The sequence below is a fragment of the Myxocyprinus asiaticus genome, chromosome 27 (genome assembly GCF_019703515.2).
Source record: "Myxocyprinus asiaticus isolate MX2 ecotype Aquarium Trade chromosome 27, UBuf_Myxa_2, whole genome shotgun sequence".
NCBI classification, from domain to species: domain Eukaryota; kingdom Metazoa; phylum Chordata; class Actinopteri; order Cypriniformes; family Catostomidae; genus Myxocyprinus; species Myxocyprinus asiaticus.
The window spans coordinates 35,227,762-35,242,414 of record NC_059370.1 but is presented as its reverse complement, the minus strand read 5'-3'; the positions used below and the strand labels follow the sequence as shown (position 1 = coordinate 35,242,414).

General features: G+C 36.9%; 1 protein-coding gene across 1 annotated transcript; it reads left to right on the top strand.

Annotated features, from left to right (window-relative positions):
• The first annotated feature begins 9 nt into the window (after positions 1-9).
• On the top strand, positions 10-14,065 carry LOC127418355 (heat shock 70 kDa protein 4-like). Its single transcript, XM_051658949.1, has 19 exons — positions 10-279; positions 1,118-1,175; positions 1,292-1,432; positions 1,678-1,800; positions 4,200-4,299; positions 4,388-4,521; positions 5,556-5,800; positions 6,630-6,706; positions 6,785-6,936; positions 7,076-7,182; positions 7,291-7,424; positions 7,744-7,928; positions 11,178-11,270; positions 11,400-11,555; positions 11,644-11,769; positions 11,896-12,003; positions 12,148-12,267; positions 12,356-12,517; positions 13,591-14,065. The coding sequence occupies exons 1-19, from the start codon at positions 173-175 to the stop codon at positions 13,777-13,779; spliced, it is 2,517 nt and encodes an 838-aa protein (XP_051514909.1). The 5' UTR covers positions 10-172; the 3' UTR covers positions 13,780-14,065.
• Positions 14,066-14,653: the final 588 nt, after the last annotated feature.

Below are 14,653 nucleotides of genomic sequence, written 5' to 3'. Positions count from 1 at the left end.
TTGGCATCTCATGACACCGGCGTTTATCATCTGCAGCCTGATTCCTCCGTGAAGTTTCAGTGGAATAATGAATTAAAACACTGTTATTTACTCTCGAATTTTAAATATCGACCATCTAGTCCACATTTGGTTTCGTGTTTCCAGTATCTGAGTGATCTCATTGTTTTTAAATATGTCAGTGGTGGGTTTTGACGTGGGTTTTATGAACTGCTATGTAGCGGTAGCTCGAGCTGGAGGAATCGAGACCGCCGCGAATGAATACAGCGACCGATGCACACCGTAAGTCTTTTATTATCATCATTTATACCAGATATATTCACAAATATACTTTAGAGGCTAGACTGTGATTGTTAGATCATTTTAATAGTGGGTAGTTGAACTGTTAACTGACTCTCTTTGTGACGGGCAAGAATTTGACTAGCTTTGTCTTTAACAATTAAGCTGTCTACCTAGACAGCATTTTTAGGCAATGTTAGGCAGCTAGGTAGGCAGCTATCTACCTTTACAAAAAGTAATGTGGTGATACCATGGTTTCTAACCCTGACCATACCGTCGTATTTTGATATATACCATGGTAAAGTATAATACCATGGAATTTTCCAATAAACTATATTGACGAAATTCCCGTGTACAGTGGTATTTACACACACACACACACACACACACACACACACACACACACACACACACACACACATATATATATATGTATTTATATATATATATATGTATGTATAAAAGAGTTTAGTGTTTGAGATGCAGTCTGTTAGTTAACCACCTACACTACACTAACACTACATCATCATCAAATCTTTTTTCTCCTTTTCAGAAATCAAATTAAAATGTGTCTTGTTAAAGTCAGATCGAAAAGCTGGTTTTAATTTTTCATCTATTCGGATGTGCATTTCATTAGTTATACTTATGATGCCCTTTTGTGTATTAAAATTTCTGCGAACTAGAATGGATTAACTAATGTAAATGTGTCATTTGAATAAATTGCTTTCTTTTTAAATTATTTGTGCCCTGGTAATTATTAAAAATGTTATGACAGTGTTTGAACTCTTACTGTGCATCTGTGATGTAATAACATGTAAAAAATATATATATATATTTTCAGAGCTTGTGTGTCTTTTGGACCACGAAATCGGTCCATTGGTGCAGCAGCTAAGAGCCAGGTATGCAATTTAATCTTGAAAATGTCCTAATGTTTTATGTTTATCCCTTAAAGCTGCATCTGATTTTCAGTCTAATCATATAAGACTTAATGTTGTTTGTCTCACTTCAAACACAGGTTGTCACCAACTGCAAAAACACTGTCCAAGGATTCAAACGTTTCCACGGTCGAGCTTTCTCAGATCCATTTGTCCAGAACATAAAGTCCAGTCTCGTGTATGACCTTTCACAAATGCCATCAGGAACAACTGGCATAAAGGTAAATAGCAGAAAGTGAAACATTATCAGGTGAACAGCAGATAACATGACATTTTGAGCTCAGAAAAAACCTGAGCTGTAATCGCTGTTCAAGCACAACATGTTGTGACTGTGAGATGACTGATCAAATTGTGCCAGTATTGTTTAGTTGTAATAGCCAAGCAATGATTTCTTATGTGCTGTGAAAGTGGTCAGAACGGTTGAATGTTATGAGCTGTGTTGTTTTTTTATCTGATAATTTCCTAGGTTATGTACATGGAGGAGGAGAAGGTGTTTAGCATTGAACAGATCACAGCAATGCTCCTCACCAAACTGAAGGAGACTGCAGAGAGTAACCTCAAGAAACCTGTGGCTGATTGTGTCATCTCTGTGAGTTTAAAAGTTGGTCGTAATGATTAATATCCTGAACGATCAGGATAAAGGTGCGCTAATGCTCTGGAAAATAAAACTTTAGGCAAACACGGATGAAGGCTTTGTAAACACAGGCATATACTTTTGTAGATGCCACAAATGGAGCAGAATGCGTTTAAACAGTTTACTTTTTTATTTTACTTGACTTAACTGCATCTAAAAATGTGGTGCTCCTGCACAAGATTCCAAAAAAAAAAACAAAAAACTGTGAGAACCAGTGCAATAGTCAAAGACATCCGTCTAGCAGATGTTCTCATAGGTACTATTGAAAAAATGTCACGGACAGATGCAAAAACATATTTAGTGTGAATGGCCGCTAATGGACGAAAATGTGTCAATTTTGCCGAGTTTATGCCTCTCATCCACACTGGAACAATGTTTTCGTTCACCAAAGATGGAGACTTTCGAAAATGCTCTCTTGTACAATATATTTTGGAAAACAGTTATGTTGGGAAAATGGAAAACCAAAAATGTATTAGTGTGAATTCAGCCTGTGGCTAGACTTCATTAACACTTGCATGGGTGAATACCTCAATGGAAATCCGTTGGTATTCAAATTGCTATTTGAGAATCACTAAATTGACTATTTTAGAATAGCAATTTTAACCTTTTTACCTAATGTTTCTGCAACTGTTTATACATATGTTTAGAAGGAGAAGATGATTTTAAATTGTTGGCCAGGCCACATCACAAGCTGGCTTTGATGTAATGCTGTAATACAGGCCTATTCAACCGGCAGCCAGCTGGCCAAACCCAGACTTTTGAAATTCAGTGGCCCCTTTGAGGTTGTCAGTTATATCTCTTGCTTTCCTTATGGTAAAAAATGTCATGCAATACGATTTGCTATAAAACTCTTAACACCTGCCCCACGCTGTGGAGAATGCATGTCTCAACTGTTAATCATTGTATTTTAAAATCAGTGTGGCACTTTTCTGAGGTAGCGCTATAAATAATAATCTGTCATTTTGACTGAAATGGAAGATTTAATAACTAAAATCACGGACGAATGACAAGCGTGAGTTTGGAGAACAGAAAAGTTCTGTTTATTAGTTTGATCTCGAAAATGTGCAATTTGTAAAAACAAAAATTATTCTATAATCATTCTGTGCCAAGCGCTGTGTGGATTTATGTCGCAAAACAGTCCGCATCTTGTGGTCATGTGATATTGTCAGCCAATTAAATAAATAGGGTTGCATGAATTTTTCCATTGGACAACACTTGAAATCTTTTGTTTCTCTCCCCAAATCCTCACTTGTATCTCTCTCCCATCATGTTTTCCCTGGGTGCATTTTCTCACTTCTTATCCCTAACATCATGTGCTGTGGGCATGTTTCAAAAGTAAAGAAATGCAGTGTTCAGGGTTCAATACAAGTTAAGTTCAATTGACAGCATTTGTAGCATAATATTGAGTACCACAAAAATGTATTGACTCGCCCCTCCTTTTCTAAGGCACTTACAATGAAAGTGAATGGGGGCCAATTTTTTTTTTTTGTTAAATGACTCACTGTTTCAAAAGTTTAGCCACAAGACATAAACAATATATGTGTTAACATGATTTTAGTGTGATAAAATCACTTACTAACCTTTTCTGTGTAAAGTTAGTCAATTTTACAACTTTGTTGCCATGACGATGTATTGTCAAATAAAAACTATAATCCTAAAACAACTGTAAAAATGACGATTTAAACAACATTACAGCTCAAATAATGCATGTGTTTTAATAGAATAGTTAATGTAAGTGCTTTTATAAAATTATAAGCTTCACATTTCTGCCTTTTAAACCCTCCAAAAACTGGCCACATTCACTTCCATTGTAAGTGCCTCACTGTAATCTCGATTTTGGGATGAGTCTGATTTACACTCTGTTATGGACCATTATTGAAAGCACTTTTTCGTTGATTTTGTATGTTTTTGTTTCAAGTTAACTGTACATTTTCAGTATTCAATTTGGTGAAGAAATATTATACTATATTGTATGATTGTTATCTATAGATAGAAGCGTTTTGCTGACAAAATAATTCTGGCTTGGCCCACTTTCCCTGAAGAACTTTTCTATTTGGCCCGATTTTTAATGAAGTTGAGTAGCCCTGGTGTAAGATGTAATGCAAGTTATTTAAATATTTAACAAATAAGTCAATAATATGGATTCAATTAACACATGATATTTGGAAATAATCATGGGGCACATCAGATTTAGTTTTGAGGCTCTCATCTGGTTAAGACGCATGTGCTATTGATGCAGAAGTCATTCTATGGCCATTTTTTTTTTGTCTTTTAATAACAAAGAAAAAGATTTAGATCAACCTTAGAAGCCATGTCTACTGTTATGTTTCTAAGTGAATACTAAAATCTCATAGGTCCCCTGCTATTACACTGATGCTGAGAGGAGATCTGTCATCGATGCAGCTCAGATCGCTGGACTCAACTGCCTGAGACTCATGAATGAAACCACAGCAGGTGAGTTCTCCAGAGTTTAATGCTAATGTTGAGCTGCAATACATCTGACTTTCCATTCTTAAATTACATCTTTGGATTTTCCTCACAGTGGCTCTGGCATATGGCATTTACAAGCAGGATCTTCCAGCCCCTGAGGAAAAACCAAGGAACGTGGTGTTTGTGGATCTTGGCCATTCAGGCTACCAGGTCTCGGTCTGTGCCTTTAATAAAGGCAAGCTGAAGGTGTGTACTGAAAACATTTATACCCATTTTATCACTTACAGTATCAAACCAGTATCATTGCAGAAAAAGTATGTGAACCCTTTGGATCAAACAGGATATCTGCATGAATTGGTCATAGATTTTGATCAGATTTTCAACTCAAGTCACAACAGTAGACAAAAAGTATGCTTAAACAAATAGCACAAAAAATAGCTAATAAAAAATTTGCAACTTGGATGGATATACTAAAATATCCATCCAAGTTGCGAATTTAATTTATGCAAAAAATCATAATATCACAACAACAATATGCAAATAAAACCTTGTTTCCATCCCACGTGTTCAAGAGAACAAAATCGTCACTTCCGGAGAAATTGTAGCCACTGTGACTCTTTTATTAATAAAATGCTTGCGGTTTAGAACACGTTGACAAAACACTCTAAAGAACTTTGTCTCATGTCTGGGAGTGACAGCGCATCTCACAGTTTTGTGAGCACTGTGTGCGTGTGTGTGTTCCTCCATCCTTATGACTTTACCATGCGGATCTATAATATATTACCAAAGTGTTAATAAACCTGTTCTTCGGCAAAGTTCAAGTTTGTATTTGACTTTTTTGCTCCACAAACTCTTTGCAGGCTTTGGATTATTTCATGATGACCAGAGCAACATTTCAGATGCAATGATTGTTCCGTTGGTTAGTCCAGTTATAATAGAGTTATTCAGTCACATGACTTTTTTGACGTGCATCTTGCATTCCTAAGAAATTCAAAAGGAGTGTATTCTGTAGATGTATTTCCATCTTAGTTTATTGCGCACTTCTTATCGAATATAAATGTATCCACCTCAAGCGAGCGTATACGGTTTTTTATGTGCATCCTGGTGTTTCCATCCAGCAGTTTTTATGCAATCTCCCAAAATGAGCATAACAATATGTGGATGGAAACCAAGCTAATAATGTTTACATGTATTTATTGAACATGCTGTGTAAACTGGAACTGTATGTGATTGTGTTAAAAGTTCACTGTATTGACAGATCAGTGTATGTGTCTATACAGATTCTTGCCACAGCATTTGACCCTGAGATGGGCGGCAAAGACTTTGACGAGAGACTGGTGAAGCATTTCTGTGAAGAGTTTGCAGTGAAGTACAAGCTGGATGTGAAGTCCAAGCCCAGAGCTCTGGTCCGGCTGTACCAGGAATGTGAAAAGCTAAAGAAGCTAATGAGTGCCAACTCCTCTGACCTGCCCCTCAACATTGAGTGTTTCATGAATGACATTGACGTCTCAAGTAGACTCAACAGGTAAAAAGTCCTTTAATTCACTGCCTGTCATGATGTTTTATTACACAGCTCTCTGGAATACTTGATTCTGAACGGTCAATTGCAACATATTGCGGTCAGTTATTTTTATTTAAAGGAATAGTTCTCCCAAAAATGAAAATTCTTTCATGCCATTCCAGATGTGTATAAATTTCTTTCAGATGTGTATAATAGAAACAAAGATTTGTAGAAGAATACCTCAGCTCTTTATGTGCTTTTCTGAGCTTTAAAAGTTTGTCCACCATTCACTTGCATTGAGCTGAGATATTCTTCTATAAATCTTCACTTGTGTTCAGCAGAAAAGAGAAAGTCATACACATCTGGCATGGCATGAGGGTGAGTAAGTAATGAGAGAATTTTCATTGTTGGGTGAACTATTCCTTTGATGACCATGAGACTGTATAATTGGCTGTTGTCCCAGGCAGTCATTTTCCTTGTGTCTCTCGTATCACTCTGTGGTTTCTTTCTTCTCGCATAATAAATCAATTCAACTCGAATCTAAATTTCTTGGCAAGTATCCGTGTAATAAGCAGGATAATCTAGAGTAATTGTAGAAAACCCCAACAGGGTGATGCATGACTGATAAAGTCCTGATCATGCTGTCTGGGTTTATTTTGTATTAATGACCCGCTGGCAGAATATTATCCATTACTTACATCACACCTTTTAAATGCATTCATTTTGACAACTATAGAAAAATTCAGATCAACCACAATTATAAAGAGCCTTTATCAGAGATGTCATACTAAGAGTTCTTCAGTCTCTTAGCTCATATATTGTTTTTTTTTTGTTGTTGTTTGTTTTTTGACAGGGCTCAATTCGAAGAGATGTGTGCTGATATTTTAGCAAGGGCGGAATCTCCGCTGCGCAGTCTCATGGAACAAGCTCGTAAGCGTTGGCACTTTCTTGGATAATAAGAATGTATGTTATAGGAAACATTCACCATCTGTCTCTTTATTCCTCCAGATCTAAAGAGAGATGATATTTATGCTGTAGAAGTAGTGGGCGGTGCCTCTAGAATGCCGGCCATCAAAGAGAGAATCAGTAAATTCTTTGGGAAGGAACCAAGCACAACACTGAACGCTGACGAGGCCGTGGCCAGAGGATGTGCCCTTCAGGTCAGTAGTTTCACTCTGCTTAGGCTTCCTCTGCTGACTAAAGCAATGCTAGTAGTTTAACAAGATATGCACATGAGTTTTATTTGATGGCAGTTGTGACGACCTCAATGGTTTATGTCCTCATTTTTTTCTTTTACAGTGCGCTATCCTTTCCCCTGCATTTAAAGTTCGTGAGTTTTCTATAACAGATGTGGTTCCTTATCCCATCTCTCTGAAATGGAATTCTGCAGCTGAAGATGGAGTCAGGTACACAGAGTTGGGACATCTAAAGTTTTACCGTCTTGTTGGTTTAGTTTCACTTGATTATCAAAATCATTTTTTATTTATGAAGTTTTTCTTATTTTTTTATTCTAGTGACTGTGAGGTTTTCCCAAAGAACCATGCAGCACCTTTCTCCAAAGTGTTAACCTTCTACCGGAGAGAGCCTTTCTCCTTAGAGGCGTACTACAATTGCCTGAAAGAGCTCCCTTATCCAGACCCCACTATAGGTATGAAAACACATACTCAGTGTCTACATTTGCCACCTGCCAAATGGAAGTAAAATGGAAGTGGTTTTTTTGAGAAAAATTAAGTGAGAATGAGAAATAAAATTAAGGAAATAACGTGAAATACTGTCTTATTGAAGGTAAAAAAATATATAATTTTCTCAATTCACCCACCATTGGTAATAGGACAAAGTTATTTTTGGGCCCTCCTCACACTATTCTGTTAAAAGTATACATTTACACTGCAGTCTTTTTAAATTTGTCATACATCAATTCTGTATGTAAAATGTTTGATTTCAGTTGTCTTACATTCATTATTCAGGTCAATACATAATCCAGAAGGTGGTTCCCCAGGCCACAGGTGAGAGTTCAAAAATTAAGGTGAAGGTGCGAGTGAATGTCCATGGGATCTTCAGTGTGTCCAGTGCCTCACTAGTTGAGGTGCAGAAGTCTGAGGAGGAAGAGGAGACTATGGACATGGAGCAGACCACTGAAAAAGAAAATGAGGTTTTGCTTTCTAATATTCCCCATATGCCCCTCTCTTCTGGCTGATCAGAATATTTATATATAGATCGCATATTCTGTAAGCACATGTAATTTGGTGATACAGTAGGTATCCCATACCTTAAAGCTGTGCTGTCATTTTTCCCTTATTAAAGGGATAGTTCACCCAAAAATGAAAATTCTCTCATCATTTACTCACCCTCAACCATCCCAGATGTGTATGACTTTCTTTCTTCAGCAGAACACAAAGATTTTTTGAAGAATATTTCAGCTCTGTTGTAGAGGTCTGCATTCCCACAGAACTCCCACGGGACCCAATCAGATTTCTTGCGGTGCAGGTTTAAATTTCTGAGTTGAAGGCGGAAGCTGATGGTACATCCATAAGTTGTGTGCGGGAGCGAGCAGTCAGAGAAGAGCCTGAAAAATCCAATGTGGATATCTATTTTTAAATAATTGATTTATGAATGCCAAAAAACAAAACAACAATTATTATTTTATTTTACAATTAATTTAATTTTGATAACAATAAACAAAAAATCCAACGTAAAAATATGCACACAATACATGCATCAAATTATCCAATATTTAGAGCAGGCTATAGTCAACGGAGCTTTATAAAAATGGCAGAGCATAGCGTGGACACACTGTGTTATCGAAGGATGTGAAACTCGGACTGGAAAATGGTCAATTTAAGTTTTAAGAAACCAACCTCAGGCAAGTCAGATGGGCATCATGTGACGCGGTATCTGATAATAGCTATAACAGAAAAATAAAATGTTGTGTACACTTGTCTGTTTGTATGGCTTTTGCCCTATGTGGAAGCAGTGCGGGATTGTGGGAACGGGAGCGTCGGTAAGAAAATCAGTGTGGGCAGAGAGTGGGTGAACATGGAGTAAAATTCAGCGGGAGCATTCGGGTGCAGGATAGAAACCTGCTGGAGCGGTTGGAAAGAACAGTCCTGTGCAGACCTCTAGTCTGTTGGTCCATACAATACAAGTCAACAGGGTCCTTTGAAGCTCAAAAAGCACATAAAGGCAGTATAAAAGTAATCCATACGACTCCAGTGGTTAAATCCATGTCTTCAGAAGTGATATGATAGATGTGAGGCAGTAACAGATCTGTCCACTTTCAAATAGCTGTCCTAACTGTTCTTCTCTCCTAAGAGTTCTTTTGTTTTTGATGTGTGCATATTGCCACCTACTGGGCAGGGAGGATAATTTATAGTAAAAAAGGACTAAAAGGGATAGTTCACCCAATAATGAAAATTCACTTATCATTTACTCACCCTCATGCCATCTCAGAAGTGTATGATTTTCTTTCTTCTGAAAAACACAAATGAAGGTTTTTAGAGAATATTTCAGCTCTGTAGGTCCATACAATCCAAGTGAATGGTGGCCAGAACTTTGAAGGTCTAGATATCAAATTAAGGCAGCATAAAAATAGTCCTTATGACTCCAGTGGTTTAATGAATGTCTTATGAAGCGATCCACTTGGTTTTGGATGAGAACAGATTAAAATTCAACTCTTTTTCACTGTAAATCTTGCTATTGCAGTCTCTAGGCACGATCATGATTTCAAGCTCAATTACACTTGAAATCATGATCACCAGGGAGACTGCTGTCAAGATTTAAAGTGTAAAATGAATTACATTTTGGTCTGTTCTCACCCAAAATTGAATGGATCGCTTCATAAATCGTTGATTAAACCACTGGAGTCGAATGAATTACTTTTATGATGACTTTATGTGATATTTGGACCTTCAGATTTCTGGCCACCATTCACTTGCATATGGACCTACGGAGCTGAAATATTCTCTTAAAAATCTTCATTAGTGTTTTTCAGAAGAAAGAAAGTCAATCACCTCTGGCATGGCACGTGGGTGAGTAAATGAGATCATTTTAATTTTTGGGTGAACTATCCCTTTAAATATTTATCTATTTCTCAACCACACTTATCATATAGCTTCTGAAGATATGGATTAAACCACTGTAGTTGTATGGATTATTTTTATCCTGCCCTTATGTGCTTTTTGGAGCTTCAAAGTTCTGGCCACCATTCACTTGCATTGAATCAGGGGTTTTCAAAGTGTTAAACAGTAAGCCGCCCCTCTCACAAAATTTTCAAGACTTTTATTTTTAATTAAAATAATAGCCTACCTGTTTGTCCCTATGACAATTTGATTATTTAAATTCTTTCACCTATATTTTTGATAAATTCACATCACATGAGCCAGTCTCCATCTCTATGTTAATCAGACACAAACACATGAAGACACTGCGACCCAATATCATGTTGAATGACGTGAGTCGAAACAGATGTTCTTAGTTGACCTTTTATGTCATTTGATTTGCTCATGTCTCATTAGCGTTCATCAGAATATCATCCTTATACAGTACGAATTTAACCATGTATTGTACTGCATTTCTTGTAATTGTTACTGGCCAAATGGCAAGTTGATTCCTCAAACTCCGGTTTGTTTCTTCCTCTATAACATGTCTACAGACGTAGAATATTTGGATGAATGACCAAAGGCAGAGCTATATGGCTTTATAATAGATTGGTGAGTGCACATGACTGGTTTTGAGCGTGCACGCACTCCCTGAAAGAGAGCAGGGAGATTTAATAGAGCAGCGTATAGTAAATTTGCGTGTGAGCAGAGAGATTTGCACTCACACAACCGGTACAGATGCACTCTCGCATAATATGCATGAGTTCATGACATCTAACAGAATTGTAACGCCATAGAGCTACTGTCTTTTAAGTTGGACTATGGTCGATTGAGCCAATTATTTTCATTTAACTTCACAATATATTTTTACTCTATTTATTAATTTATCTTTTGATTTTACTTGGTGAATTTATCATAATTCTCTACGCCCCCCCCACCCCCCCCCCGACATGCCCTGGTGCCCGTTTGAAAACAGTGACATGAACCAACAGAGCTGAGATATTCTTCTAAAAGTCTCTGTTAGTGTTCTGCAGAAGAAAGTAAGTCATGCATATCTGGATGGCATGAGGGTGAGTAAATGAAAGAATTTTAATTTTTGGGTGACTTCCTTTAATTATGGTTGACTTGGAATAGCGTGGTTCTACAATGGCATTATGTAATGAAAACTTTTGCATGATGCTGCATCCATGACTGCCATATCGGCAAGTGCAACATAAGCAAACGTTCCTGAGTGCACCTTTAAAAGCGTAGCATTATGGGTCAGTGTTTTGGTCAAGTCACAACATGTTTTGATTCATTCCCAGAACAAAATGCAGGTTGATCAAGATGAACAGAAATCACCAGGGAATGGAGAACTGGAAGATGGAGAGAAAAAAGCTGGATCAGAGGAAATGGAGGTAAATGTGATCTATCAATAGCAACAACCAAATTGCATGTGTTTTTTTTAATCAGTTGATAACCTCATAGATAACAGCCCAAGAACACTTAGCTGATAATGTGTCTGTCCATGGATTGTGATTGTTCAGACATCTGCTGAGGAAGGCAAACAGGAGAAGAAATCTGATCAGCCGCCACAAGCTAAGAAGCCCAAAGTGAAAACAAAGGTCCTGGAATTACCCATAGAAAACAGTCCCCAGTGGCAGTTAGCCAATGACATGCTGAATCTCTTTGTGGAGAGTGAGGTATGCTTTCTGTCCCGCTGAAATCAGGATTAAGGGGGAGATGTTTTCAACATTATGATAAATCTACTGTGAAATTTATATTCTTCAGGGTAAAATGATCATGCAAGACAAGCTTGAGAAAGAACGTAACGATGCCAAGAACAATGTGGAGGAGTATGTGTATGAGATGAGAGACAAACTGCATGGGATATATGAGAAGTTCGTCGGAGAGAGTGTAAGAACCACCACATGGGAAAATGTTTATAAGAGCATTAAGATGCCTCTTAGAAGCAAACTCAGATCTGTGTCTGAGTCAGTATGCAAAATGCATCAGTTTTCTCTTATGTCCACTCTGTTACAGGACAGAGATGCTCTCTCATTAAAACTAGAAGACACAGAGGTTTGGCTGTATGAGGATGGTGAAGACCAACCTAAACAAGTATACATTGACAAACTTCTTGAACTGAAGGTACTAAATGTCTTGGATGTGTATTATTTATGATGTGATGTAAGTTGATGTGAATGTGATTAAGTTGACTACAACAATTGCACGTTAACTATGCACTCTGTAAAGCAATTTAGGCCTGTCAACTTATTGAGAATGTTCTTACAGAAACTTGGCCAGCCCATCCAAGACAGATACACAGAATTTGAGGAGAGACCCAAAGCTTTTGAAGAGTTGGGCAGACAGCTGCAACAGTTCATGAAGATTGTAGAGGCCTACAAAACTAAGGTGAAGTTTTGTTGCATAATAATTACAAAAGGAACAGATTTACACTTCCTTGGTGAACAAGGGCTTCACATTTCTTTTTCAAATGTAGGAAGAGCAGTATGATCATTTGGATGAGGCGGAGGTTCAGAAGGTAGACAGGATGGTGAATGATGTTATGATCTGGATGAACAGTAAAATGAACCAGCAGAGTAAACAAAGTCTTGCCGTGGAGCCTGTAGTGAAAACTTCAGAGATACAGGGCAAAACAAAGGTCAGTCTTGGTTTGTACAAATTAGGTCTTGCATTCTATTTAACTATGGTACTTCAGTTGTGGAATGGCACAAAAATAATTTACCATTTCTTTTTTTTTTTTTTTTTTTTTTTTTTTTTTGGACGTACCATTAGTAGAAGCATGGTAGTCTTTGAAGTACCTTGGAGTATCATGTAAATATCATAGTACATATGATAATATGGTATGGAATAGAGTCCATATTGAAAGTCTGGTTCTCAAAATCTAATTTAAACCAATATAGATTTTTATATATATAAAAAAACTTATACATTTAAGAATAAATGTACATTATTTACTGTAATGTAAATCTTTTGTATATAATCAGGTATTACTACCTGAAACCATAACTGTATCATGATACCAACATAGTAGTTTTTGACAGTTATTTTCAATTAACACTTTAGTTATTAATAGAATACCTTATCTGGAATACAAGTTAACTCAATGAAAAGCATTTGTGCCATAATGCTGATTACCATAAAAATTTATTTCGACTCGTCCCTCCTTTTCTTTAAAAAAAGCAAAAATCTGGGTTTCTGTGAGGCATTTACAATGGAAGTGGATGGGGCCAATCCATAAACATTAAAATACTCTTTTAAAGGTTTAGCCACAAGACATGAACAGTATGCGTGTTAACATGATTTAAGTGTGATGAAATCACTTGCTAACCTTTCCTGTGTAAAGTCATATGCAATTTTACAACTTCGTTGCCATGACAACATAACACCGTAAACCCTAAAACGACTGTAAAACTAATTATTAATACAACTTTACAGCTCAAATAATACAAGAGTTTTATCAGAAGAATTTATGTAAGTGCTTTTTAAAATTATAAGCTTCACATTACTGCCTTTAAACCCTCCAAAAATTGTCCCCATTCACTTCTGGTGTAAATGTCTTTTTTTTTTTTTTTGAAAAGGAGGGACAAGTCAAAATACATTTTTGTGGTAATCAACATTATGCCACAAATTCTGTCGATTGAGCTTAACTTGTTAATATTATTGTTAGTGCTGAACCGGGAATATTTCTTTAAATCAATTCCAACTTCACAGGAGCTGTTCTCCACCTGCAATCCCATTGTGACCAAACCCAAACCTAAAGTGGAACTGCCAAAAGAAGAGAATCCATCAGAACCGAATGGACCAGTCAATCCACAGGAGAGCGCTGAAGCCCAGCCCAGTGGCACAGAGCAGCCTCCTGCAGAAACCACAGAAGCCAAGCCTGATATGGACCTTGATTAAGTGTGCTGTGTAATGTTATGTTAACATTACATATTGTTATGTAACATAATGTTATGTGAATGTTAACTGTTATGTTTCCAGTGACTGCTAAATCATCATCCTCACAGCGGGGTGATTCTGGCAATGAGAGAATCAATGGCTATATTTGCATGTCCTTTTATATTAAGAAATTCATAAATCATTATGCAGTAAGCCCTCAGAATGAGAACAATTCTGTCTGCCATTCTGTATTATGCCATTTGGTTCCCTGTCAATGGTTGTTTCAATAAATATGAACTGAAACATTTTTATGTTGTTGAAGTCATGGAAAAATTAAAGGTGCTGCAAGCGATTTAAGCCATTCTGGAACTTCCACCATCATTTGAATTAGCCATACCCTCTATCCAAAACCCCACACACACCATTTCACGGGAGCAGGACACTGGACCAACACTTGTATGAGCATATATGTGCTGCCCCGTGAATGCGCACTATGACTGACAGGTAGAAAAAGTCTTCTGATTGGCTAAAAAGTTCTGACCATGACCTGCAGACATCTTTTGGCCTGTTTACTGAGTAAAGGGCTGTTACAGAGACAGGTGTGATATTTATGGTACCTATTTCAGTGATGTCTGACAGGTAATGATGTTTTCTGCATATTACATATAAAAATAAATCACAATTCACTTGGACTTTAATTTTGATTAGCCTTTAATTTTGTATTTGCCTTTCCAGCTATTGATTTATAAATACATTTATGCGTGTTGCTATAATTTGAGCATATGGGGCAACAGATTTAAAATAAAGTGTGTTTAAAAAAAAAAAAAAAAAAAGTTTACTAACTAACCATTAGTATAAAAATGTTATACATTGGGCTGTTACTTTGTAACGCACT

Coding starts and splice junctions, on each gene's coding strand:
- LOC127418355 (XM_051658949.1), top strand. CDS start 173: ATGTCAGTGGTGGGTTTTGACGTGGGTTTTATGAACTGCTATGTAGCG. Junction 1,176..1,291: donor GTGCAGCAGCTAAGAGCCAG/GTATGCAATTTA, acceptor CTTCAAACACAG/GTTGTCACCAACTGCAAAAA. Junction 12,268..12,355: donor TAGAGGCCTACAAAACTAAG/GTGAAGTTTTGT, acceptor TTTCAAATGTAG/GAAGAGCAGTATGATCATTT.